Here is a 27,473-nt window from a genome sequence, read left to right as displayed (position 1 = left end):
TGTTGACATCATCTGCTTCAAATCACATCATTATTTAATTGCTTTACCTCGTTACTAGCTTTAAATTGCCTCCATCCAAACTGTTTTTTTTTTAGAATGTGTTGCAGGTCTGGAATGCAGGAATGGATGTATATTAACAAATGAAAAGAAGTTGACCAGCCAAAACATGAAATATCATAGGTTCATAATGTCTGCAATGAAATACAAATCAAGGTAAAATTTAAAAAAATCACTGCTTTCTTTTTTCATTTGCATTTTCCCAACTGTCCCAAATTTTTCCAATTTGGGGTTGTTGAGGATATCTACTATTTGACTACTAACCGCTTGTTTTAAATCTCTCTCTCATTCTCAAAAAGCAGGAGGATCTACACACATTAAAGGCCAATTTGTTTACAAGATCTCCATCTTATCGTGCTAGGTTTTCTCACGGTTTAGCAAAACAATTCTGCTTTCTTTCATAAAAATCTTAATTATAGCAGGCATCAAAGCATGATAAAAGCATTGAATTCTGTTATCTTCTAAGGAGTGGCTGCATTGCCCATCATCAGACCATGATATCCTGTACTGGTGTCCCGTGGTTTAATTCTACCAAGATTCGCATATTACGCAGCATATAAAACAGCCCACAGGAGATTAAAAAGTCACTATTATAGGCAGCTTTGTGCCCGAGACTCTACACACTGCATTCATGCTCCAGCGCATAGAATATATTTAGTAGTACTGTGCTCTTTGATCAGTACTGAATCTTAAAGTTGATAATTTCATTAGTACTTCAGAAGGCTCAGAATGCATTGTTGTATCAGACAGAACTTCCTTTTGGAGTCTAGTCACGTTATTCACAGTGAGCCAGATAAAAAGTGAGGAAATGGTGGATGGCACTGTTCCAGCTGCATTTATGAACCCGGTTAGGCAGTGAAGGTTAAATCAAGGTTAAATTAAAAATAGCACAGCTACATCACCCAATTAAGTTGCTTGATATATTGTTATGAGCTGCTATATTCAAGAGCGCGAATGTGTAATGGAAAATACAAACAACACTCAAGTCATTAAATCAGCATCAGCAGTCTCCAGGGCTACAGCTGATAGCTTTATGCCCTGGTATGTAACCCTATCCACTAAGTGTTGCTGACCAGACGTCTGTTTCCACATCACACACTACTGGAACAAAGCGTAAGATTACTGACTAAACTGACTGCAGGATGACCGGTAATTTAGTGGTTGTGATAAAAAAAACCAGAACAGCAATTACACAAAATTAAGTTGTTAGGGAAATCATTTTATGACATCAACATTCACAATAATATTTCAACAAATAAACTTTCAAACATTACACAGTGTGAGCTGCTGCTTTTTTCTAATCAGAGAGATGACAAGGTGACTTGCTTTATTCCTGCTTTCACAGGGTGAATTAGAGTGATCTACTCAAATATTAAACTGCATCCACAATCTTATAAAAGCAGCTCCTTTGCTTTGCCATGATCTGCTGCTGATGACGATATGATTAAATACAAGACCAACAGCTTTGAAGTGGCAAATGAGCTGTGTGCGTCTAACGGCCACACCCAAAACCATGTCTCTATCAGTCCGGTGTTGTTGTTGTTGATTCATGCCCATGTCACTCGCTCACAAATCACTGCCAGTGCCAGACTCTCACAAATTGGGGTACCGCTTCAACAGCTTGGTGGCCTGTTTTGGTAAAAGCCGTCCACCCTGGGAAAGGGTTTGTTGCTTCATTTGGTTGCGTGCTTCTGCCTGTAAGAGATTAAATTAGAAACAAAGTCAGCACCATGTAGAAGTCGTCAGTACATCTGAGTCTTATGCATCCGAGTTACCATATGTTCTGTTATACATAAGAGAACAAATACAGTAGAATACATTTTAAAGTATTGCATATACCTGAGCAGGGTTTACAGCCTTGCTCAATGATCTTATAGTGTCTCTAACCATAAAATGTGAACTTATACCTGCTTTATAAGATCTGACATTGCTGAATCATCATTCAAAACAGACAACAGGTCATGAACATTGATTAGGCAAAATGGACAGAGACACAACAAGAAGAGAGACTGAAGAACAGGCAGGAAACATTAGCTTGTTTCACTTCACTGTTTGTTATGACTCCTCCCAAAGCAGGAAACAAATTACACTAGCCACTCTTCCTAATTACCCGTTCCCATGTCTCCCTTTGCGGCATATTTAATGAATGTCAGAACGCTGCTGACCTAAATCGGCATGCAGGGTTTTTCAGGAATTTTCCGACAGCATTAGTTTACCTGCGCTTTCTGTATACATCTGTAGAACACGTCAATTTCGTTAGAGCAGAGTTTGGTGTTGAAGTCATTCTGCTTCCAGCAGGCCATCACTAATGCCATCTCTGTCACACAGGAGGCCTCTGCAAGAACAATAAGCATGCGCAATGTGTAATAAACATATAAAAAAAATGCAACATACAGTATCTTCTAAAATTTATGTTCATCAGTCAACATGGATCAAGCACATGAAATTTCTTTTGAGTTTTTGAAGTGCAGTTGGGCTCAAAAATTCCCTGACCTCCGGCAACCCTGTATTTGACGTTTCCCCTATGTACATATGGCATGCAAAGAACACCACCCTGGGTTACTGTGAGAAAGTCATTATCAGATCAGTATTGAATATGGTTTTATACTAAGGCAATGTTCATATGACAAGCATATTTGAAAATTTTATTTTTTTTTTTAAATCAGATCTGATCAGTCGATCGTTAAGGTTTACATTCATAACCGCAAGGTGACCCATACCAGTCTTTAAAATGAACACACTTTCCCCTGAACACCCCATGCATTCTAGAAATGCTCTTGAATATCACAGGGCATCAGTAGGTTCCTTGCAGTTTTACTTGAATCCTTTCTCTAAACATCAAAGAAATCATTGATTTCCTGAATCCTTGTACTGATGAGTGTCACTGCTCATGCTGATCTCCCTTGTTGTCCAGCAGTGCTGCGGACACTGGATGATGACGACAACGATATGCACTTTGGGGAAAAGTCACAAGATTTCCAGTATGATCGTTCTCATTCATGCCTCATGGCTACATATGGGATGTCTCCAACCTAAGGACTAGATAAGAAATTAGCACATCTGATTGGAAAAGAACCTACAACCCCGATTCCAAAAAAGTTGGGAGAAAGTGCAAATTGTAAATAAAAACGGAATGCAATGATGTGGAAGTTTCAAAATTCCATATTGTATTCAGAATACAACATATGATGACATATCAAATGTTTACACTGAGAAAATGCATCATTTAAAGAGAAAAATTAGGTGATTTTAAATTTCATGACATCATCATCTCAAAAAAGTTGGGACAAGGCCATGTTTACCACTGTGAGACATCCCCTTTTCTCTTTACAACAGTCTGTAAACGTCTGGGGACTGAGGAGACAAGTTGCTCAAGTTTAGGGATAGGAATGTTAACCCATTCTTGTCTAATGTAGGATTCTAGTTGCTCAACTGTCTTAGGTCTTTTTTGTCGTATCTTCCGTTTTATGATGCGCCAAACGTTTTCCGTGGGTGAAAGATCTGGACTGCAGGCTGGCCAGTTCAGTACCTGGACCCTTCTTCTATGCAGCCATGATGCTGTAATTGATGCAGTATGTGGTTTGGCATTGTCATGTTGGAAAATGCAAGGTCTTCCCTGAAAGAGACGTCGTCTGGATGGGAGCACATGTTGCTCTAGAACCTGGATATACCTTTCAGCATTGATGGTGTCTTTCCAGATGTGTAAGCTGCCCATGCTACATGCACTAACGCAACCCCATACCATCAGAGATGCAGGCTTCTGAACTGAGCGCTGATAACAACTTGGGTCGTCCTTTTCCTCTTTAGTCCGAATGACACGACGCCCCTGATTTTCATAAAGAACTTCAAATTTTGATTCGTCTGACCACAGAACAGTTTTCCACTTTGCCACAGTTCATTTTAAATGAGCCTTGGCCCAGAGAAGACGTCTGCGCTTCTGGATTGTGTTTAGATACGGCTTCTTCTTCGAACTATAGAGTTTTAGCTGGCAACGGCGGATGGCACGGTGAATTGTGTTCACAGATAATGTTCTCTGGAAATATTCCTGAGCCCATTTTGTGATTTCCAATACAGAAGCATGCCTGTATGTGATGCAGTGCCGTCTAAGGGCCCGAAGATCACGGGCACCCAGTATGGTTTTCCGGCCTTGACCCTTACGCACAGAGATTCTTCCAGATTCTCTGAATCTTTTGATGATATTATGCACTGTAGATGATGATATGTTCAAACTCTTTGCAATTTTACACTGTCGAACTCCTTTCTGATATTGCTCCACTATTTGTCGGTGCAGAATTAGGGGGATTGATGATCCTCTTCCCATCTTTACTTCTGAGAGCCGCTGCCACTCCAAGATGCTCTTTTTATACCCAGTCATGTTAATGACCTATTGCCAATTGACCTAATGAGTTGCAATTTGGTCCTCCAGCTGTTCCTTTTTTGTACCTTTAACTTTTCCAGCCTCTTATTGCCCCTGTCCCAACTTTTTTGAGATGTGTTGCTGTCATGAAATTTCAAATGAGCCAATATTTGGCATGAAATTTCAAAATGTCTCACTTTCGACATTTGATATGTTGTCTATGTTCTATTGCGAATACAATATCAGTTTTTGAGATTTGTAAATTAATGTATTCTGTTTTTATTTACAATTTATACTTTGTCCCAACTTTTTTTGGAATCGGGGTTGTAATATTTATTTATATATATATATATATATATATATATATATATATATATATATATATATATAATTTTTTAAATATATTTCTGCATAAATATGACCTAAAACATGATCAGATTTTCACACAAGTCCTAAAAGTAGATAAAGAGAACCCAGTTAAACAAATGCGACAAAAATATTATACCTGGTCATTTATTTATTGAGGAAAATGATCCAATATTACACATCTGTGAGTGGCAAAAGTATGTGAACCTTTGGTTTCAGTATCTGGTGTGACCCCCTTGTGGAGCAATAACTGCAATCTTTAGCAAACTGCAGACGAGCAGCAATGTTCTTTTTGGAGAGCAGTGGCTTTCTCCTTGCAACCCTGCCATGCACACCATTGTTGTTCAGTGTTCTCCTGATGGTGGACTCATGAACATTGGTTAATGTTAATGTGAGAGAGACCTTCAGTTGCTTAGAAGTTACCCTGGGGTCCTTTGTGACCTCGCCAACTATTACACGCCTTGCTCTTGGAGTGATCTTTGTTGGTTGACCACTCCTGGGGAGGGTAACAATGGTCTTGAATTTCCTCCATTTGTACACAATCTGTCTGACTGTGGATTGGAGGAGTCCAAACTCTTTAGAGATGGTTTTGTAACCTTTTCCAGCCTGATGAGCATCAACAACGCTTTTTCTGAGGTCCTCAGAAATCTCCTTTGTTCGTGCTATAACACACTTCCACAAACATGTGTTGTGAAGATCAGACTTTGATAGATCCCTGTTCTTTAAATAAAACAGGGTGCCCACTCACACCTGATTGTCATCCCACTGATTGAAAACACCTGACTCTAATTTCACCTTCAAATTAACTGCTAATCCTAGAGGTTCACATACTTTTGCCACTCACAGATATGTAATATTGGATCATTTTTCTCAATAAATAAATGACCAAGTATAATATTTTGTCTCATTTGTTTAACTGGGTTCTCTATCTACTTTTAGGACTTGTGTGAAAATCTGATGTTTTAGGTCATATTTATGCGGAAATCTAGAAAATTCTAAATTCTATATAAAAAATACACACAGAAAATTGGCACTGGTGCCTCCCTAGTCATCACTTTTTTTTAGTTGTCTGTTAAAATAACCTGCAAAAATGCTGGTTAATGTTCAATCCCGACTTTACTCCGAATGAGGAGATAACTGAACAGTATTATAATGAAATAATGAAAAAAAAAAAGCTAAGTAGAATATGATGTTTGTAATATTTGGGTATCGATGCTGTACTGATGGTTCAGCGCATTTGATATCGACGATTACAGCAACCATTAAATTCACCAAATCAGTTTAAACGGCCCAGGGGACTCTCAGACCACTGCATAAACAAATAAAAGTACTAGCAAATAATAATAATAAAAATTCTTACCTCCTTTTTTCGGCTTGCGGTTAGCGACTTCGTTTTTAAGAGCCAGAGGCTTGTTGGGTTTGAGGACGGGCTTTCCACGCTCTTTACTCAACAACCTGGCCACCTTTTCCTGAATCACACATCCACTCTGCATTGCCGTTAATTTTTTAAAATTAATATACAATAACAACTAACATAAGTCACAAAAAGAAAGATACACTCAGCCAATCAAACGACTATATCTAGTTTAGCTATAAGCTAAACCTATTCACTCACGTCCTATGAAGGTCGCCATTTTTACCGGAAAGCGAGTCTTAAACAGTCGTTATGGTTACGCTTAACGGCACTGTCGTAAACATGCCGCAAATGTAGGGTTGGATTTTGAACTCAAATTTGTAACACTTCACTCACAGTATGATAACATATAAGTGGGTAGTTACGTTTCTTTCTATTTGGAATCATTTCGTGTTCAGTTATTTTCATGTGTTGTCTGATGATTATAAAAACAAACAAACAAACAAACAAACAAACAAACAAGCATTAGGCTGCCTGATCAGTCCAGTGGTATGGACTGTTTCAGACAATAAACTCACCAGCCACTTTAATAGGACCTTGTTCTTGATTCTAAGAGTCCTGTTCTTGGCTGCAGGAGTGGAGCCCAGTGTGATATTCTGCTGTTGTATGCTGAGATGCTTTTCTGCTCACCGCAGTTGTAAAGAGTTGCTATGAGTTGTTGTATCCTTCTTGGCGGTTCAAACCAATCTAGTCATTTTCCTCTGAACTCTCTGATCAACAAGGCGTTTCCACCCACAGAACTGTCACTCAGTCAATGTTTCTTTCTGAAATACTCAAACTGGTCCATCTGGCACAAAGACCCATATCACACTGAAAGTCACAGAGATCACAATTTTTCCCATTCTGATGTTTCAAGTGAACATTAACTGAAGCTCTCGATTTGTATCCGCATGACTTTATGTGGGTGGCACGGTGGTGTAGTGGGTAGTGCTGTCGCCTCACAACAAGAAGGTCCGGGTTTGAGCCCCGTGGCCGACGAGAGCCTTTCTGTGCGGAGTTTGCATGTTCTCCCCGTGTCCGCGTGGGTTTCCTCCGGGTGCTCCGGTTTCCCCCACAGTCCAAAGACATGCAGGTTAGGTTAACTGGTGACTCTAAATTGACCGTAGGTGTGAATGTGAGTGTGAATGGTTGTCTGTGTCTATGTGTCAGCCCTGTGATGACCTGGTGACTTGTTCAGGGTGTACCCCGCCTCTCACCCATAGTCAGCTGGGATAGGCTCCAGCTTGCCTGCGACCCTGTAGAACAGGATAAAGCGGCTAGAGATAATGAGATGAGATGAATGATTTTATGCATTGTGCTGCTGTCAAGGGATTGGCTGATTAAAGAACTGCATAAAACAGCAGGTCTATGGGTGTTCCTAATAAAGTGGCTGGTGAGTGTATGTGGTATGTGTTGGATAGAGATCCCCAGGGAAGACCTAGAACCTGCTGGAGAAGTTGTATTTTACTGTTGGCTTGGGAATGTCTGGGGATCCCGCAGGAGGAGCTGAAATCTGTAACTGGAGATAAAAAGTCTGGAAGGAATAACTCAGGTTGCCTTGTTTATATGATGCACACCTTTCCACAGAAGGCTTTATTCAGAGTAGCTCTAAGGTTCAACACAGCAAGAATGCATGATAATGAAGGACAAGCCCAAGCAAACGTGTTCCTGCACTTCATCGCAGCAGTGCCAAGTCAGGAAAGAGAAACCGAGAAACCTTAAATTTCTCTCATGATTCTCAAATTCTTTTTGAGTTCGGTCTTGTGAAGATCACCATACAAAATTCCAGTGGACATAAAACATATTTAAGCTCTATGTTCTGCTTTGAAGCAGGATCACATCATCAAGCCCTAATGACTAACTATTATAAGGCTATTATGGTTTGTTTGAAGGGTGGAGAACGTAATGCCTGAAATTTATCCATGTGGTCACATTTGCACATTGTTACATGTGACAGCTCATCCACTGCTTTTAAAGTAGTCATGTTCTTTGTAGAGTTCTAGCACGTTTGTACAAAATGTTCTACACCCATCATGACTGAGATAAACATGTCATTCCGTAGCATAGAGCTGTGAGTTCATGCAAGTCAAAGTGCTGAGTTCAAGGTGCAAGATCCCTTAGAAAATGTAAATGAGCTCATGAACTCTGCTACCTTTTTCACCAGCTGGAGACATGAAAATAGGGGTGCAGCTGTTTGGATATAAATCTTGTTCTTATGCAGGTGAAGTGCTTTTAACACGGGGGCCCTCAGGAAACAGGGCAAGACAAGTCAGGACCCTTTTAAGAGGTGACTGATTTTTACTTAACTTTATTCCCTGATCTGTTTTAGTTATTTTTAACTGACACTTTCACCCCATTCCCAAGGCTAAGCTTCCTTCAGGGTATGGTTTTCGATGATGTGCATAAGACTCCCACCTTCTGTAAAAGTGCAACTTGTTCTTGGAACTGTTCTGGTATTTCATCTGTCTCTGCATGCTTTTACCTGGTAAATTTTTATCTACTGGGAAAAAATATATATAGTATCCCTCTAGCAATGTTTGGATTTTGTCATAAATGATTAGTAACTCTGAAATCAGGTTACTCAAGCCTGCATCATACCAGTTCTTGTACTTGGGAAAAAAGTCTTTGATAAAACTTCACTCAAGATCTTAGATCCACAGTAAAACTCAATGATACAAACCATAAAGTCAGAAGGCTACATACAGATGCTAATTCTAATTCTGTGCTCGATAGTATGTAGTATGTAGGAATATTGATGAATCGTGAGCAAGCAAAATCTGTTGGTGTGAAAAAGCTCAAGGGACAATGAATGGCCTTTCATAAACTCTGACCTCTTTGGCTCCTATTTGTTAAACTGTCTCAAAGCCAGTGGCCCGTAAGCAGAAGCTTTTCTCTTGAGTTTTTGTTCGTTTTCTCCTTCTCTCTGCCTACGTATTACAAATCATTCCTCCATAGTATTTATTTCAAGCTTTGTTAAAGAAGCTTGGCCAAGCATTTTCACTCAAACCTGGGCCTCACCTATTGAACTGCAGACAAGTGAAACAAACAGAGGTTGTCTTGTGTTTCCTCTTTTGTTCAGAATGAGACTCTCGTTGTTTTAGTTCCTTCTTCATCCTTTGGCCCTGATCATGGCATGACACCTCCAGGGTTGTTCAATTGTTTCCATACTTCTAGAGTAATAGTAAACCATAGGGGTGTATAAGCGCTGGTTACAGGTTACAATCAGTTCCAACCCACGAGATCCAAAAAATATTGGACCAAATTGGGAATCCTGTTTGAACCCACTTTATGAACTATGTGCATCAACAACACCAGTTATAAGAACCTTTTCTGAATCCCATTCAGGATTACCACAAACTTTCCAGTATCACCTTACTTCTCAGATGTCCTCGTGATTTGCTTATTTAGATTAAGTTTTGAGTTTAAGCTAGTGAGTCATTTCAGTTGGCAAGCTCAGCTGTGCTTATTTACTCAGTGGATTACATACATTGCATACACACAGCGGGGGCAGTAGAGGTGAAAAAAATTGTTTCTCAGGCTTACACAGGGCTATGTTTAAGCTGACTCTCTCTAAGCAAAGCACCACCCGCTGATATGTATGCACTAACCGAACAATACACACAAACTTTCAAAAACTCAAGAATATGTCATCAAAACTGTAGTCCTGTAATTTGTGCAATTAGATATAATAATTAGATTTTTTTGGGGGGGGCTTTTTTCACCTTTATTGGATAGGACAGTGTAGAGACAGGGAGGGATCGGGAAATGACCTTGGGTCAGAATCGAACCCGGGTCCCCGGATTTATGGTATGGCACCTGAGCCACGACGCCCCAATAACAATAATAATAATAATAATATTCAGTCAGAAACCAAAGCAGCAGTTGTGTGTCTGTATGAGCCAAGTGTTGACTACATCAGATACTACAGTGAAGTAAGTCACTCTGACAGGTAGGATGACACTTGTGGCAATTCAATTGGTTTATCCCAACCAGTCAGAGCTGGACAACAGCAAACTGCTATTTACTTTTACTTTGATATTAGTTGTATTGCCACAACTGTGTTTAATGCTTGTGATATCACTACTATAATATCCATCCATTACCGTTTATCCTGTGCAGGGTCGCAGGCAAGCTGGAGCCTATCCCAACTGACTATGGGCAAGAGGCGGGGTACACTCTGGACAAGTCGCCAGGTCATCGCAGGGCTGACACATAGGCTACGTTTACATTAGACCGTATCTGTCTCATTTTCTTCGCGGATGCACTGTCCGTTTACATTAAACCCCCTGGAAAAGCCAGGAAACGGGAATCCGCCAGCGTCCACGTATTCAATCCAGATCGTGTCTGATCCGGTGCTGTGTAAACATTCAGAATACGCGGATACGCTGTGCTGAGCTCTAGCTGGCGTCTCATTGGACAACGTCACTGACATCCACCTTCCTGATTCGCTGGCGTTGGTCATGTGAGGCGACTGCTGAAAAACGGCGCAGACTTCCGCCTTGTATCACCTTTCATTAAAGAGTATAAAAGTATGAAAATACTGCAAATACTGATGCAAATACTGCCCATTGTGTAGTTATGATTGTCTTTAGGCTTGCCATCCTTCCACTTGCAAGTAGTAAGTGATATGTGCTGGGATCACACACACAGCGGCTCAGTCCCGAATCGTGGCTTGTGCACTTCACTCGCGCGCTGTGTGAGCTGCGCAGGGCCGGAGTGCGCACCCTCCAGAGGGCACTCGCTGTTCAGGGCGGAGTGATTTGGAGCGCAGGATGCCTGCGGAGCCGAGCGTATCCGCGTATTGGCGTTGCTATGTGCACGGCTAACGGTTTTAGTGTAAACGCGAATCGTTTTAAGAACGTTAATCTGATGATCCGCTGATTCGACGTAATGTAAACGTAGCCATAGAGACAAACAACCTTTCACACTCACATTCACACCTACGGTCAATTTAGAGCCATCAGTTAACCTAACCTGCATGTCTTTGGACTGTGGGGGAAACCGGAGCACCCGGAGGAAACCCACGCGGACACGGGGAGAACATGCAAACTCCGCACAGAAAGGCCCCTGTCGGCCACTGGGCTTGAACCCAGAACCTTCTTGCATTGAGGCAACAGTCCTGACTACTACACCACTGTGCCGCCCCGCTACTATAATATGTTTAATTTAACACCTTTATTAAGCCCTTATGGAAAATCCCATCCATTTCACAGTGATTATGTGAGAAAATCATATCAGAAAAACAAAACCATATGCCCTGTGAAGAACGAATATGTTGAAAAAATAAATGAATCACTTGGGGACAATAATCACATATGTAAAATGAAGTGCATGGAAATTTTCAAATATGAAAATAAAAGCATGTGCACGACATGTGACAAATATGAGGACCATGTGTGAAGTGTCTAAAAAACACATGGGAAGGTCATGTGACTCGTCTATAAGGAAGCGCACTGACTGGACTTGAATACAGTTTAATCACATCCTGGATTTCATTAGCAAGTCCTTGATCAAAGTCTTTGTTGTTTTTCGAGCTCTTATTGCTTTCCAGTAACACCACATCAGACATCATCTTATAATAAGGCCCTCTATTTTATTAAATATTCACTATTTAGACCTAATTATAGTAAAATGTCATTTTCCATGACACTGCTGAAGGACAGGGATTCCCAGGGAGAAGGTTGTTGAATATTTAATGAAAGAGCTCTTTTTAGTCAGTATAGAAAGAGTGCATGGTCTATTAAGTCAGCATACAAAGCTGAGACCTCCTCCCTCTCCCTCTCTCTCTCTCCAAATGTCAAATACAGGAAGGGATCCCAGAGGGATACAGTTTACTGACCTAAAAAAAACCACACACACACACACACACACACACACACACACACACACACACACACACACACACACACACACACACACACACAAAACATTTTCTTTTAGGATAAATTATAGTCCTTGTTATTTTTTGACACTCCAAACACACCCAAACCCTTATATGCATCACAAATTGTGCCATAATTTTTTAATGAAAAATCCGATAATCGTAGATAGAAAGGCGCCACCTTAATTGCTGCACCCAAATTGGTTTGTTCCTGTGGCAGAATATTTGAAGATTCAATGTAGAAACATACAACAGGGGGGTATCCATTTTAGAAAAAGTTAAAATGTAGTATTTTTATAAGAATACCTGATAAACCTTGATTTCTATGCCTTTATTTCTGCCAATAGCAGTACTAGAATACTAAACTAACAGAATAATATATGATTCAATGTCACTGTAGGATTACACATTTTTTTTATACACAATGTTTAATGCCATGATCTACATGCCTGATCAATCTGTATTCTGTAATATGACAAAAAGTGGAAAATCTTATTGATGGAAATTTGGGGAAAAAATGGAAAATTATATTGATGGAAATGTATTTTTTAAATTTTTAACGGTTATTTTCTTGAAATAAGTATGATATTGCACAAAATACATTACTAAACTCTGCAACTATTAATATTCAGAGGTAATGTTTATTTTTTTAAAGACTCATGAGTCTCTTTTGTGTCCTTGTGGCAGCCTTTCACATTCGTCCTTCCACTCAATAGCAACTGCTCCATTTCCAAATTAGATAGAATTCATGTTCAGTTGCAATTTATTCTACAGTGATTTAGCCTTTAATAGTAATGAACAAGCAAGTTAAAAAAAAACACAATATTTTGGTAATGCAATATGTTTGTTCAGCTCTTAACTCTGAGTATCTTTCCACACCACTCTGTCATTGCCAAATGACATTGTTCATGCTATGCGACCATAAACCAGATTAGCTTTATTTTGTCTTTAATATCCCACTGCTCTAATAAATTGGTGTCATCAGACAGTGTCAAAGTTTAAAAAGAAAGAAAATAAAGTCTTTGCCCTGAGGAAATAAATCAATATGGAAAATAATAGTAGGAAGGAGGGAGGGAAACGGACTGGAGGGATTGTTTAAGCCCTAGGAGCGCTGTCTGGAATTGTGAATTGATTAATGCAGGCTGAATCCATTAGTTAATGAAGTCTGTCTGGACAAAAGTGCATTTCCTGGAGAAACTGCCTCACCTCTTTGTCCCATATCTTTTGATGGGGTCCTTCAGAGAATTGCATGGCTCTTACACCATTTCATGGTATCTGTCAGTAATATATTTTTCTATTTATGGCCATTTGGTTTCTCTACTGAAAGGCAGAATCTCTTAGAAGTGCCACATCTGTCTTCCTACAGATAGAATAACCTAATTAATTTCCATGTGAGCAGATATTCCCATGACACATGGAAGGAAGACTATGTGTATCGCAAGAAACAATTCACCTGAGCCTATGAGACTTCAAATTAAGGTTGTGACCTTGCCTCACTCTTTGTGCTTCCTACACAATTTAATAGCTTTAACCACATTTTCCAAGAGTGTATTCTGCATACTAAGCAAGTTATTTGGCACTCTTGAGTATTTGGTGTCACGTTAAGACATTGCCGGGGTACTGGTAAATGTTGAACCCAAACGCAGAACCCAAACCACAGAATAAAGTCAACAGTGCATGTTTATTTACAGCATGGGAGAAGGGGAGTGAGGAAGGATGAGTGACTTGGGTGGAGCGAGAATCAAACCTGAGTCACTGCAGTGAGAGCACAACACTTGTCCACTTGAGTACGCGTGCTACCACGATCTCTGGAACAGGTGGAGATCTGGAGGGATGCTGGGGTTTAAATGGTGGCAGGAGATGAGGTTCAGGTGTGACATTAAAACAAATGATAAAATGCTTCCTATTCCGTTATAGATAACAAAGCATAATGCTTTCTGAGCTCAATTTAAAAGATTCAATGATTTTTTTTTGCTAAACATTTATTAGCAATGACTTCTTCTATATGTCATTTTGAAAGTTAGGAAATGGCATGGTAGTGTAGTGGTTAATACTGTTGCCTCACAGCAAGAAGGTTCTGGGTTTGAGCCCAGTGGCCGACGAGGGCCTTTCTGTGTGGAGTTTGCATGTTCTCCCCGTGTCTGTGTGGGTTTCCTCCGGGTGCTCTGGTTTCCCCCACAGTCCAAAGACATGCAGTTAGGTTAACATGTGGCAGCCATGGCCTGAGGTTGGGCTGAAGGCACCTAACCCCCAACTGCTCCCCGGGCACTGTAGCATAGCTGCCTACTGCTCTGGGTATGTGTGTGTGTGTGTGTGTGTGTGCTCATTGCTCACTTGTGTGTGCATGTGTGTGTTCACTGCTTCAGATGGGTTAAATGCAGAGGAGACATTTCACTGTGCTTAAGTCTGTGTATGTGTGATAAATAAAGGCTTCTTGTTCTTTTTGTTGTCTTGTCTTGTTGGTGAAAGTAAATAAGCTCAGATACTATTAATATCTGATTGGACAAGTGAAAAAAAAAAGCCCAGAGAGAACTGAAGGATTCAGATTTTACTGACAGAGGCATCTCTTATGCATTAATCCAGTGAATGGCAATGTGGCTGTGTTTACTAAAAATGGCTCTGCAAAATGCACCTGCAACAGAGGTGAGACTGCTTTTCCGTTACAGTCTTTGTCTGGTCTTGTTGGGGTTTGGAAAGAAAGCCTGAGATTGATGGCAAGACCCACAATCCACACCCACAACCCACAAGAACACTTACGCTGTCCCAACACTCTCAGAAAATGAAGTACATTATTGTACCTTGTACAACAGCTTGTCACTGAAGCAGTACCCTCTAAGGTACTTATTTCTACCCTTTATATACTGCTTGGAAACATATATGTAGCTTTTTGGGCCTAATAAGGTACACATAGTTACCATGAGGTCCAATCATGACCCTAGGGGGTACATTAGTGTAGATTGTACCTTGGGGTACAGAAATGAACTCCTACTGTTCCTCTGTTTCTGACAGTGAGTACTGGTCAGTAGAAACAGTTTTTATTCCCCAAAATATTTAAATAGTATTGGCTGGTGTTGAGTGGTATATCAGATATATTCCATTCAGCTAGCATAATATTGAACAAGTCGAAGATGAGGTCAATATCATGCTAGATGAATGGAATATATCTGATATACTACGAAAAAAGCCATTATTATTATTATTATACATACACATTCCGTTCGGGTGTTCAACATGTCTTTCTCTTTCAAAATTCAAGAAGGTCTTGGGTTCGAGCCCAGTGGCCGGCAAGGGCCTTTCTGTGTGGAGTTTGCATGTTCTCCCCGTGTCTGCGTGGGTTTCCTCCGGGTGCTCCGGTTTCCCCCACAGTCCAAAGACATGCAGTTTAGGCTAATTGGTGGCTCTAAACTGACCGTAGATGTGAATATGGGTGTGAATGGTTGTCTGTGTCTATGTGTCAGCCCTGCGATGACCTGGGGACTTGTCCAGGGTGTATCCCGCCTCTCGCCCATAGTCAGCTGGGATAGGCTCCAGCTTGCCCGTGACCCTGTACAGGATAAGCGGTTACAGATAATGGATGGATGGATGGATGGGTTCTAAATATACTAATAAATATACAACCCCGATTCCAAAAAAGTTGGGACAAAGTACAAATTGTAAATAAAAATGGAATGCAATAATTTACAAATCTCAAAAACTGATATTGTATTCACAATAGAACATAGACAACATATCAAATGTCGAAAGTGAGACATTTTGAAATTTCATGCCAAATATTGGCTCATTTGAAATTTCATGACAGCAACACATCTCAAAAAAGTTGGGACAGGGGCAATAAGAGGCTGGAAAAGTTAAAGGTACAAAAAAGGAACAGCTGGAGGACCAAATTGCAACTCATTAGGTCAATTGGCAATAGGTCATTAACATGACTGGGTATAAAAAGAGCATCTTGGAGTGGCAGCGGCTCTCAGAAGTAAAGATGGGAAGAGGATCACCAATCCCCCTAATTCTGCATGGACAAATAGTGGAGCAATATCAGAAAGGAGTTCGACAGTGTAAAATTACAAAGAGTTTGAACATATCATCATCTACAGTGCATAATATCATCAAAAGATTCAGAGAATCTGGAAGAATCTCTGTGCGTAAGGGTCAAGGCCGGAAAGCCATACTGGGTGCCCGTGATCTTCGGGCCCTTAGACGGCACTGCATCACATACAGGCATGCTTCTGTATTGGAAATCACAAAATTGGCTCAGGAATATTTCCAGAGAACATTATCTGTGAACACAATTCACCGTGCCATCCACCGTTGCCAGCTAAAACTCTATAGTTCAAAGAAGAAGCCGTATCTAAACACGATCCAGAAGCGCAGACGTCTTCTCTGGGCCAAGGCTCATTTAAAATGGACTGTGGCAAAGTGGAAAACTGTTCTGTGGTCAGACGAATCAAAATTTGAAGTTCTTTATGGAAATCAGGGACGCCGTGTCATTCGGACTAAAGAGGAGAAGGACGACCCAAGTTGTTATCAGTGCTCAGTTCAGAAGCCTGCATCTCTGATGGTATGGGGTTGCATTAGTGCATGTGGCATGGGCAGCTTACACATCTGGAAAGACACCATCAATGCTGAAAGGTATATCCAGGTTCTAGAGCAACATATGCTCCCATCCAGACGACATCTCTTTCAGGGAAAACCTTGCATTTTCCAACATGACAATGCCAAACCACATACTGCATCAATTACAGCATCATGGCTGCGTAGAAGAAGGGTCCGGGTACTGAACTGGCCAGCCTGCAGTCCAGATCTTTCACCCATAGAAAACATTGGGCGCATCATAAAATGGAAGATACGACAAAAAAGGCCTAAGACAGTTGAGCAACTAGAATCCTACATTAGACAAGAATGGGTTAACATTCCTATCCCTAATCTTGAGCAGCTTGTCTCCTCAGTCCCCAGACGTTTACAGACTGTTGTAAAGAGAAAAGGGGATGTCTCACAGTGGTAAACATGGCCTTGTCCCAACTTTTTTGAGATGTGGTGTTGTCATGAAATTTAAAATCACCTAATTTTTCTCTTTAAATGATACATTTTCTCAGTTTAAACATTTGATATGTCATCTATGTTCTATTCTGAATAAAATATGGAATTTTGAAACTTCCACATCATTGCATTCCGTTTTTATTTACAATTTGTACTTTGTCCCAACTATTTTGGAATCGAGGTTGTATTTGAATATACTACTGAACATAAGTTGTACACCAGAATTTTGTATAAAGGTTAAAAAAAGGTAAAGCTGAGAAGTCATTTCTGTGTTGATATTATTGAGGTCAAATGTGTAAGGCTCAATATCTTCAAATCACAGAGCTGTCTAATAGTACTACAATTCTGACATTGTCCTGGTAATAATTAACTTTGGAGGGACTATATCCATATATTATAAGCAATCACGATCATAAAATATTTTGCAGAAGATAAAACATACAGTGAGATATAATGGTTTAATCATTTCTTATAAAGATCTTATTGTCATTTTTGCAGTTATAAAAGATGTGTTGCCAAAGAGCTATGGATAAGCAAGAATAATGTCATACTGCCACCTGCTGATCTGCTGATGTGTTACTCCTCTCAAACCCCCTCTGCTGAATCTCTTCATGTCTGTCTTTAGGTCTGTCCATTTTCTTTTCTTCCATAAATCACTCCCTACTGCTCTTCCCTTTACATTTTATAATGCCACATATGTTTGTCTCTTTATACCATCTCTTGAAATGTTTGTTTGAATGTTTGTTCTCCTTTCCTCAGTTATAGATACAGTGGATATAAATAGCCAACAAAATAGCCACACCTGTTAAAATTCCAGGTTTTCCTAATGTAAAAAAAATGAAACCAAGATAAATCACGTTGGATCTTTTTCCACATTTGATGTGATAGAGCAACCAACAAACTTCAAGTGAAAAACAAATAGAAATGTTTTATGGGGAAAACCTTCGTAACCTGGTTGCATAAACACGGGCATGCTTTTATCCTGGGGTCCAGACTGTGCTCCAGTCACATTCACATTCAAACCAATCACATTCAATCCAATCACATTCAAACTATTGTTTAAAAGTAATTATCATACAGCTGTCATTAATGAAGTGATTCTGATTCACCTCAAATAAAGATCAGCTATTTCTGTAGGATTTTATTGACATCTTCTTGGCTTCATCCAACTGATGAAGCCATGGTCTGTAAAGCTTACAAAGCTTCTTGAGGATCTCACTGACAAAAGGTATCCAAAATGAAAGGGGTATAAAAGAATTTCCAAAACATGGAACACACATGAAGACCATCATCAACAACAGGAGAAAATGGGGAATGACAATACCATTACCAAGAACAGGGTGCTCATTCAAAATTTATGAAAGGCTGCCAGGAGACCTACCACAACCATAAAGGAGCTGCAGGAATATGTTGCCTGGACTGGTCACTCCATATATGTGACGACAGTCTTTCATTTCTTCACATGTCTGGACTACGGGGTATCGTGGCTAGACAGAATCCATTTCTTACAACAACAACAACAACAAAACATCCAAACCCACCTAAATCACCCTAAAACGGCTAATCACCCAAAGGACACCATACCCACAGCGAAGCATGGTGGTGGCAGCATCATGTTATGGTGTTGCTTCTCTTCAGCTGGGACTGGGTCTCTAGTCAAGATAGAGGGGATCATGGATAGTTCCATTTACCAATCTACTTTGGCACAAAACCTCCAGACCTCTGTTAGACAGTTTAAGATGCCCCCTTCAGTTTAACAGGAGTGTGTAGATCTTTTATATCCACTGTACACACACTAGACAAACTTTTGAAAGAGTTTGTTTGTTTGTTTGTTTGTTTGTTTGTTTGTTTGTTTGTTTGCTTGTTAGTAAGGGTAGTCAGTCAGTCCCTCTTCCCAAGAGCCCACCCACCTGCCTGAATGATTACAGGCCGATAGCACTCACTCCAATCATCTCAAAGTGCTTTGAGAGAGTGGTACTGGCCCACATTCAGAGCAGTATACCGGACCCCCTGGACCCCCTGCAGTATGCCTACAGGCGCAACAGGTTCACCTCAGACGCCATCGCTGCTGCCCTCCAATATACCCTCTCCCACCTGGAAAACAAAGACTCCTACATCAGAATACTCTTTGTTGACTACAGCTTTGCCTTCAACATGGTCATCCCCCACAAACTCACCCATAAACTGTCCACACTTGGTTTGCACCCCGCCCTCTGTGACTGGCTCCTCGACTTCCTGACTGGCAGGCCCCAGACTGTCAGGATTGGTAATAGGATTTCAACCAGCATTATCACAAACATTGGCACCCCACAGGGATGTGTCCTCAGCCCCATCCTCTACACCCTGTTCACCCATGACTTTGTCGCCTCCCACAAGGACAACATCATCCTGAAGTTCGCAGACGACACCGCAGTGATAGGACGCATCACTGGCGGAGACAAAACGGCCTACAGGAGGGAGGTGGCCAGTCTGGTGTCATGGTGCGAGGACAACAACCTCACCCTCAACACGGACAAGACGAAGGAGATGATAGTGGACATGAGGAAGGAGAGAAGACCTCAAACTGTCCTTGACTGTGTACATCTGTTTACATTTGTTTGCACATGTTTGCACATTACTGCCCTTTTTCACTGCTATGTTCTATCATTGCCTTATTTTTTGTATTATACTGCCTATTCTGCACTACATTACCTTTATTTTGTACTGTACTGGGTTTTTTTTGTTTTGCTTTTATTGTGCACTCTATTGCCTTTACTTTGTATTATTTCTTCCACCTATTTATTGTTGTAATTGGCATTCATGGTGAACAGCAAACTAAGAATTTCATTGTGCAAGAGGACATGTTCCTTACTGTGCATATGACAATAAACACTTTGAAACTTGAAACTTAATCTTCTGCCCTGTTTGATCAGGTCCTTGTCATTGTTTGTTTGTTTGTTTGTTTTTTGTATCATCATTAACAAAGAATGTTTCTGCCACCTACTGGACATATCATACAGAGGCCCAACATGAAAGAAATTCATCATGGATGGCATACGATTCTCCTTTTAATGAATGCATAGAGTTTGCCCTATACCTATATTGATTCTTAATGTGCATAAGAGGTTGTTTGCTTGCTTTCTGCTATGAAATAGCAAATTTATCAGAGAATGCAAAAGTATATCATCTGATTGAAAAGATGTAAAGACAACTTAGCATGACTGCTATGCTCAATGGTGTATTAGGTAAAAATTCCCCCCCCCCCCCCCCCCCCCCCCCCCCAAGATTAGGTCACGAATGGTTAAGTAGGTCAGTCCAACATTTGAATGAGTTTTTTTGTGGGTTTTTTTTTTTTACTCCTTGAGTCCATCCCATTATTCCCACCCATGTTCAACGAAGCTCCACCCCCAGGATCTATGGTGACCTGTAGAGTAGATTGTCTGACTGGCAAGGCTTCCAGGCTGAAAATCAGTTTTCCAAATGGGTTTTCTCAGCCACTTATTACACTTCTGCTAAGATTATGGGCCAAACCATTATTTTTTTAAAATCATGTTCCACATATCTTTCAGGTTATTTGTCTTTCTTTGAATGTCCATCGTGAGCGATGATGACATCAATGGTGTCTTAAGTGGGATCGTAGCCCAAAAGCTGAAGTACAAGTGAATCCACATACTGGGCATATGACGGTAGTGCTGGGGTCGGGTCTTCTTTCCTTTCTGGCTTGCCGCTTGCGGTCCAGGTCATCTTGTCTGTTCTCCTTGAAGTTGTTTACTCCTTGGTGAACAGCATGGCGCCAGGCACATCTGTCTGTGGCGATGGGCTCCCACTCACGGTGAGGGATACCGCATGCAGCAAGGGACAACTTCAGTGAGTCCTTGAAGTGCTTGAAAGGGCGTCCGATCTTCCTTGTGCCAGTAGCAAGTTCAGAGTAGAACACCGTCTTTGGGAGTCGTGTGTCGTCCATGCGTACCACATGACCAGCCCATCTTAATTGAGCTTTCGTGATGAGTGCTTCGATGCCAGGCATGTTTGCTCGTCGGAGCACTTCTGTGTTGGGAACTCTGTCTGTCCATGAAATGCCAATGATCTTGTGCAGGCAGCGGAGGTGAAACTGGTCCAGTGCTTTTAGCTGTTTTTTGTACAGTGTCCATGTTTCACAGCCATAGAGTAGGGCCGTTATGACGACTGCCTTATAGACTGCCAGTTTTGTGTGAAGTGTGATGCTACGTTCGCCCCACAGCCGTGACCAGAGCCTACCAAAGGAGGAGCCTGCCTTTGCAATCCTGTTTGACACTTCTTTGTCCATGCTGCAGGATGAGGTCAGTGTACTTGCCAGGTAGGTAAAGCTCTCTATGTTGTTGAGCTCTGTTCCCTCAATCACGATGTGAGGGGCTGGTAGTACCAGCCCTGGTGCAGGCTGAAACATTACTTCTGTTTTCTTCAGGCTGATTGTCAGTCCGAAAGCCTTACAGGATGATGACAGGCAGCTAGCGAGTTCTTGCAGATCTGGCTCGCTGAGAGCAGCAAGGGCACAGTCATCTGCAAAGAGGAAGTCTCTCACTAGGGCCTCCAGTACTTTGGTTTTCGCTTTGAGACGCCGTAGGTCAAAGAACCGACCGTCACATCTATAGCGAATGGTTAGTCCTGCGTCTGTTGCAGAGAGTGCTGTGAACAGCATGGTGGCAAACATGAGGCTAAAGAGAGTGGGTGCCAAGACACATCCTTGTTTTACTCCGTTTGTGACCGGGAAGGAGTCAGACATCATGTCTTTTTCCACAACACGGGTCATCATGCCATCGTGGAAAGATCTGATGATGTTGACAAACTTTGAGGGACAGCCCAGTTTAGACAGGATAGACCACAGGCCCTTTCGACTGACTGCGTCAAACGCCTTTGTTAAGTCCACAAACATAATGTACAGGTTCTGATTCTGTTCATGGCACTTTTCCTGGATTTGGCGAAGTGTGAATATCATGTTGATGGTTTCCCTGTTTCTTGTGAAGCTACACTGGCTTTCAGACACCACGTCATCCAGCAGGTGTTGTGTAATGTGGTTGAGGACAATGTGGGCCATGACTTTCCCTGCAGCACTCAGCAGTGAGATGCCCCTATTTTTGTCACATGATGCTCTATCTCCTTTGTGCTTATAAAGGTGAATGATGTTAGCATCTTTGAAGTCCTGTGGTACCGACCCCATTCCCAAAACATTTGCATCAGTTCTGTCAGCTTGGCTGTGACAGCTTCCCCTCCTTCCCTGAGAACCTCGGGTGGTATGCCATCTGGCCCTGGTGCTTTTCCTCCTTGGAGCTGTGTGGCAGCGGGGGCATGGTCAAGTGTCAGTCTGTGAATGGAGGGCGGAGTCAGGGAAGGTAAGTGTCAGAATCACTGCACCTGATGTGAGTTAACCTGTGTTTGTGTGTCTTCCCCAGTGACTGCGCCCTGAGAGAGAGCAGAGAAAGGGAGCTCTCTCCTGACCCAAATGCATGTGTGAGAGACTGAATGAGCTGAAAAGCCACACATTAAAAATAAAAGAGTTTCTGAGAAGTCAGTTCTGGCCTGCTGTGCTTCTGTGCTCCACCCACCTGCTCTGGTTCTACAAGCTGCTTGATGGCCTTCTCGGTTTCCTCCAGACTGGGAGGGTCATCCAGGAATGCCATAAGTGGACGCTGTGGCATATCCTGAATTACGTGTTGGTCAATATTGGAGGGTCTATTGAGCGGCTGACTGAAGTGTTGTCTCCAGCGCTTATGTCACTTTTCTCTGTGAGGAGGGTGCCATCAGCTGAACGGACAGTTGCCATAGCATTGGAAGAGGGACCATACACAGCCTTCAGACCTGCAAAGAACTTTCTTGTGTTGTGTTCATCTGCATACTGTTGTAGTTCTGCAGCCTTGGACTCCCACCATTTGTCCTTCATTCATCTGTGTTCTATTTGGACTTTACTCCTGAGGTGCTTCAGGTGGTCATGCTTTGCGGTAGAGTTCTTGTCATTTAGCCATCTAATGAAAGCTTCCTGCTTTGACTTGAGGAGGCTGGTAATCTCTTCATTGCTGTTGTCAAACCAGTCCTGGTGTTTGTGTTTTGCATGACCTAATGTGAGTTCAGATGTGTCATATAGTACAATGCGAAAGCTTCCCCATACTTTCTCTGGGTCGCTTTCAGCGGGCAGTTTCTTAATCTGTTCCCCAAGGTTTGTTGCTAGCAACTCTTATTTCAAGTTGAGAGAGCTGCAGGACATCAAGCTTTTTCTTGACGTTGTCTTTTCTCCTCCTGTGTGTACAATGTGCATTGGCAGTAGAGAAGGAGAGCTTTGATCGCAGCAGCATGTGATCAGTCCAGCAGTCAGCTCCTCTCATTGCCCTTGTAATGCGCACATCCTGAATGTCTTTCCGTCTTGTTATTATGTAGTCAATTTGGTGCCAATGCTTTGAACGGGGGTGCATCCAGGTGGCCTTATGGATGTCCAGTAGCTGGTACAGGGTGTTGGTAACTGTGAGGCCATGCTCAGAACAGAGTGTGAGGAGCATCTGACCATTTGTGTTTTCCCCCCCATACCATGTGATCCTATGACATCTGGCCATGATTGTAAGTCACTGCCCACACGAGCATTAAAGTCTCCCATTAGCAACAACTTGTCGTGTTTGGGTACAGTGTGTAACAAAAGTGCAAGTTTCTCATAGAATTGTTCTTTCTGCTCTTGTGCATAGCTCATGGTGGGAGCGTATGCACTGATGAGCGTCAGCTGCGTCTTCCCTTTCAGGGGTAATCTCATCACCATAAGGCGGTCATTGACTCCTCTGGGAAGGGTTTCTAGGTTCCTCACAAGTGAGGTGCAGATGGCGAAGCCAACTCCTGCTTCTCTGGGCTTGTCACGACACTTTCCTGACCAAAAGAAGGTGTATCCAGCACCAATCTCAATAACCTCCCCTGTGTCTGCCAGGTGTGTTTCGCTCAAGGCAGCAATGTCAATGCTGTACCGTTGTAGTTCACGTGCTACCAGGGCTGTGCGACGTTCTGGTCTGTCAGAGTCCTTCCTGTCCATCAGGGTTCTGACGTTCCAGGCTCCAACACAAAGCGTAAACTTCTTGTGAGTGGGTCTTGTATGTTTTGATGCGTATTGTCTCTGGTTTCGACCATGTAGTTCGATGTCCAGCCAGCTGCGGTGTGCTGGCAGGATGGGCTGAGACAAGCTTTCTTTAGGTCACCTTTTCTAGACACTTCCCCCGCGAGGGGGAGCAGTGCTGACTCTGAAAAAGGGCTGCTCCGTCGCCAGGATGGCTGCCGAACCCTACCCTTGCCTCAAGTGAGTAGAGAGCGACCATCCAGTCCTGACCGCTTGCATGCAGGTCCGTGGCTAGCGGCTCCCAGTGCCATCTTACACCTGCCGCTGTTGTCACTCGCCCATCACCGCAAGTCTTTGGTGAACAAGAAAGATAAAGCCATTGAGTCCTGGGCAAGAAAGGCAGAAGGTGAGGAAGAAGTTAGACAGAAGCCGTGGGTTGCTCAAGCTCCGTGACCTCCCTCCCGGTTCAGCCGCGTTTTGCCAGGAGGGATGTAGAACATAACATCCTGGCCACGACTGAACTGCAGCCATTTAGTCATGGCTATGAAATGTGTAGAGAGTAGCTGGTGGTTTGGAGTCAGGGTTATTCTTCCCGTAGACGGGCTGCCTGCCAAGGCTAACGAGCTCCATCTACCCAGGTTTGAAATCAGGGTTTTCCTTCCCCTAGACAGACTGCCTTCCATGGCTGACGAGCTCCATCTACCCGTAGGTTATTTGTACAAGTAAGAAATTAAACAATCAACTATTGCACCTTTAAGAAAAGAAAAAATGCAAATATAACTTTTAATTGAAGCAGCATTTATATAACATAAACGATAGAATATCTTACTATAGCTAATTTTTCTATTGCTGAATTAACACCCATACAAAGATGCAGGGGTTGCTGATGGCACTGCAGGATTGCTGACTTTCATGATTCTTTTAATTTCAACTGCAAGAGCAACTGCCAAGATCGTAATATAGATAGTGCATGTCATGCATGCCAATTAACATTCCAGCACCCCCAATGTAATATGCCTATACTACATGCTGCTCATGACATTTAGTTTTGCTGAGATTTGGCAAAACAATGGTGCCATACTGTATTTGAAAAAGTTCAAAGATTGATATAACAATTTATAGAAAAGAAATTATTTTAAAAGGAACAAGAGGAAACAATTGGTGAAGTAAGAAACTTCACCAGCCAAAAAATGTGAGTAATCATGGAATCAGTCATTGTTATAAAAGTATACTATTAGATGGGTTCTTCAAGGGTCCACTGGAAAATTAAGGGTTCTTAGCCTCCCAATAGAGTCCTACTGAAACCTTTTCTGAATAGGAAACACTGTTGTAGCATTTTAAGGGTTTTAAGGGTTTATGACATTATTCACTGTATTCTCAAAAAGTACACTGTGGCAAAATTTATTACAATATACACTAGAAATTGGTCTATTGTCTGTCCATAGTAACAATCACTCACAGTTTGCCTACATCAGAATAATTCATTGTTAGAATAAGCTGGTCTGGGAAAATTAATTGGGAAAACATCTCACTGTGGCCAAATTCTGAAAAATAGCTAAATATGACAAAAAATCAGGTTCTGACAAATATATATATATATATATATATATATATATATATATATATATATATATATATATATATATATATATATATATATGTGTGTGTGTGTGTGTGTGTGTGTGTGTGTGTGTGTGTGAAACCTCGATATTAAGACCATCATTGGGACCAGGTCGAGGTGATCTTAATATTGAGGTGGTCTTAATATTGAGTTGGCAAGATATACTGATAGTTGCTGAGCTGTTGCATAGCAACGTGCATGCATGATGTTCTTAATACTGTTGTATTACATGTAATAAATTTATGAACTAGTTTATTGTATTTCATTGATAAATGATTAAATCAACAAGTTAAATTTAAACAAAAGTATAGCATGTGTGTGGTTTGTGTGTCTAGCAAGTACAAATGTACATGTAAATGCTGTTTGTCACATTTCATGTTGACAGCCTGAATGTACCCCAAACATGTGCATGCTTTCTTTCAAAACTTCTAATATTTCGTAAGCTTTTGTGGTTAACTTGGTTCTGATCATGAGTTGTTGCCATGGGTTGCATTGAGTCTTTTTGCTGCATGTGATTTTAACCAGATAATTAAAAAGGAAAGACAAGCAAACAAGGGTGTTTCATGTCATAAACAAAGTTTTGTTTCATCAATGTTTCTGGAATAACATGGATAGCAGTTTTATAACATAAAAACATGCTCAAGCACAAAACAGAACAAAAATGACCTAGCATAAAAACAGTTAACTTTACACGTTTACTCATATGGTCATATGGAACACTACTTTTACTTGTTAAAACAACTTGCAGGTAGCAATAGTTTAGCCACACAATTGAGCTATAGTAGGCACATTCACATTTCACTTAAAAAACCTGTCCAAAGTGGACTGCCTGGCATTTCCCATTATTTTCACTGACTGTTTTTCCACATTTTCTTGAATTTTGTTTAAATCCTCTGTGATATTACACATGCCCTTGCTCATATAAAACACCTTCAACTGAGACAACATTTTCACTGCTTCCTGATGTGACTTTACTGTCTGTGGGTCATTTTCTTCAACATCATCTTCATCATCACTACCAGCAATATTGTCCACACTACTAGTACTACCGCTGGTGTCTCTTACAAGTGTCTTTTCCCAGTCTTCCTGAAGTTCTTCTCTCACAGGGATGCCACAATCCACAGTCGCATACTCCTCAGCACTCATTGCATTCTCAAATCTGATTTTACTGGCTGCAACTCTAATAAGTTCCACAAGCTCTGCAAGGGGCACATTGTCATCATCATCTTCCTCTTCACTGTCACATGTGTTGAATGTAAACTTCACTCCAGCCTTTCCAAAGCACTTTATCAGTTTCCGGCTTAATTTCTTTCACCGCTGAGGCCACCCACTGAATAGCATCAAGCACAGACACACTTTTTGACACTGTATTGGCACTCACTTTTTCTTCTGAGTCTATTTTGACAACAACTGACCATATGAGACGTTTCCTGTACAACTGTTTCATGTTTTGAATTATTCCTTGATCCAAGGGCTGTAGTTCAGATGTTGTGTTTGCAGGGAGGAACACCAGTTTTACATTTGTCAGCACAATGTCTTGTGGGTGTGATGGTGCATTGTCTAATAGTAGCACAACATTTCGTTTTGCATTTCTCTTTTTTTTTGTCAAATGCCCGTACCCAGTCACAAAAGAGAGAAGTGTTCATCCATGCTTTAGAATTGTATGTCCATTTCACTGGAAGATTGGCCTGATCAATATGTTTGAAGCATCTAGGTTTTGCA

General features: G+C 41.4%; 1 protein-coding gene across 1 annotated transcript; it reads right to left on the bottom strand.

Moving 5' to 3' along the window:
- Nucleotides 1–1,255: 1,255 nt before the first annotated feature.
- Nucleotides 1,256–6,414, bottom strand: chchd1 (coiled-coil-helix-coiled-coil-helix domain containing 1). The gene is made up of 3 exons (XM_060924824.1): nucleotides 6,141–6,414; nucleotides 2,274–2,392; nucleotides 1,256–1,752 (listed from the first exon to the last, which is right to left on the bottom strand). Exons 1-3 carry the CDS (start codon nucleotides 6,271–6,273, stop codon nucleotides 1,651–1,653), a joined length of 354 nt encoding a protein of 117 aa, XP_060780807.1. The 5' UTR covers nucleotides 6,274–6,414; the 3' UTR covers nucleotides 1,256–1,650.
- Nucleotides 6,415–27,473: the final 21,059 nt, after the last annotated feature.

This window comes from Neoarius graeffei, chromosome 7 (genome assembly GCF_027579695.1).
Source record: "Neoarius graeffei isolate fNeoGra1 chromosome 7, fNeoGra1.pri, whole genome shotgun sequence".
Classification (NCBI taxonomy): Eukaryota; Metazoa; Chordata; class Actinopteri; order Siluriformes; family Ariidae; genus Neoarius; species Neoarius graeffei.
The sequence above is the reverse complement of the archived record's forward strand: the minus strand, read 5'-3'. Positions and strand labels throughout refer to the sequence as shown.

Coding starts and splice junctions, on each gene's coding strand:
- chchd1 (XM_060924824.1), bottom strand. CDS start 6,273: ATGCAGAGTGGATGTGTGATTCAGGAAAAGGTGGCCAGGTTGTTGAGT. Junction 2,393..6,140: donor CCGCAAGCCGAAAAAAGGAG/GTAAGAATTTTT, acceptor TTGTTCTTGCAG/AGGCCTCCTGTGTGACAGAG. Junction 1,753..2,273: donor GATGTATACAGAAAGCGCAG/GTAAACTAATGC, acceptor AATCTCTTACAG/GCAGAAGCACGCAACCAAAT.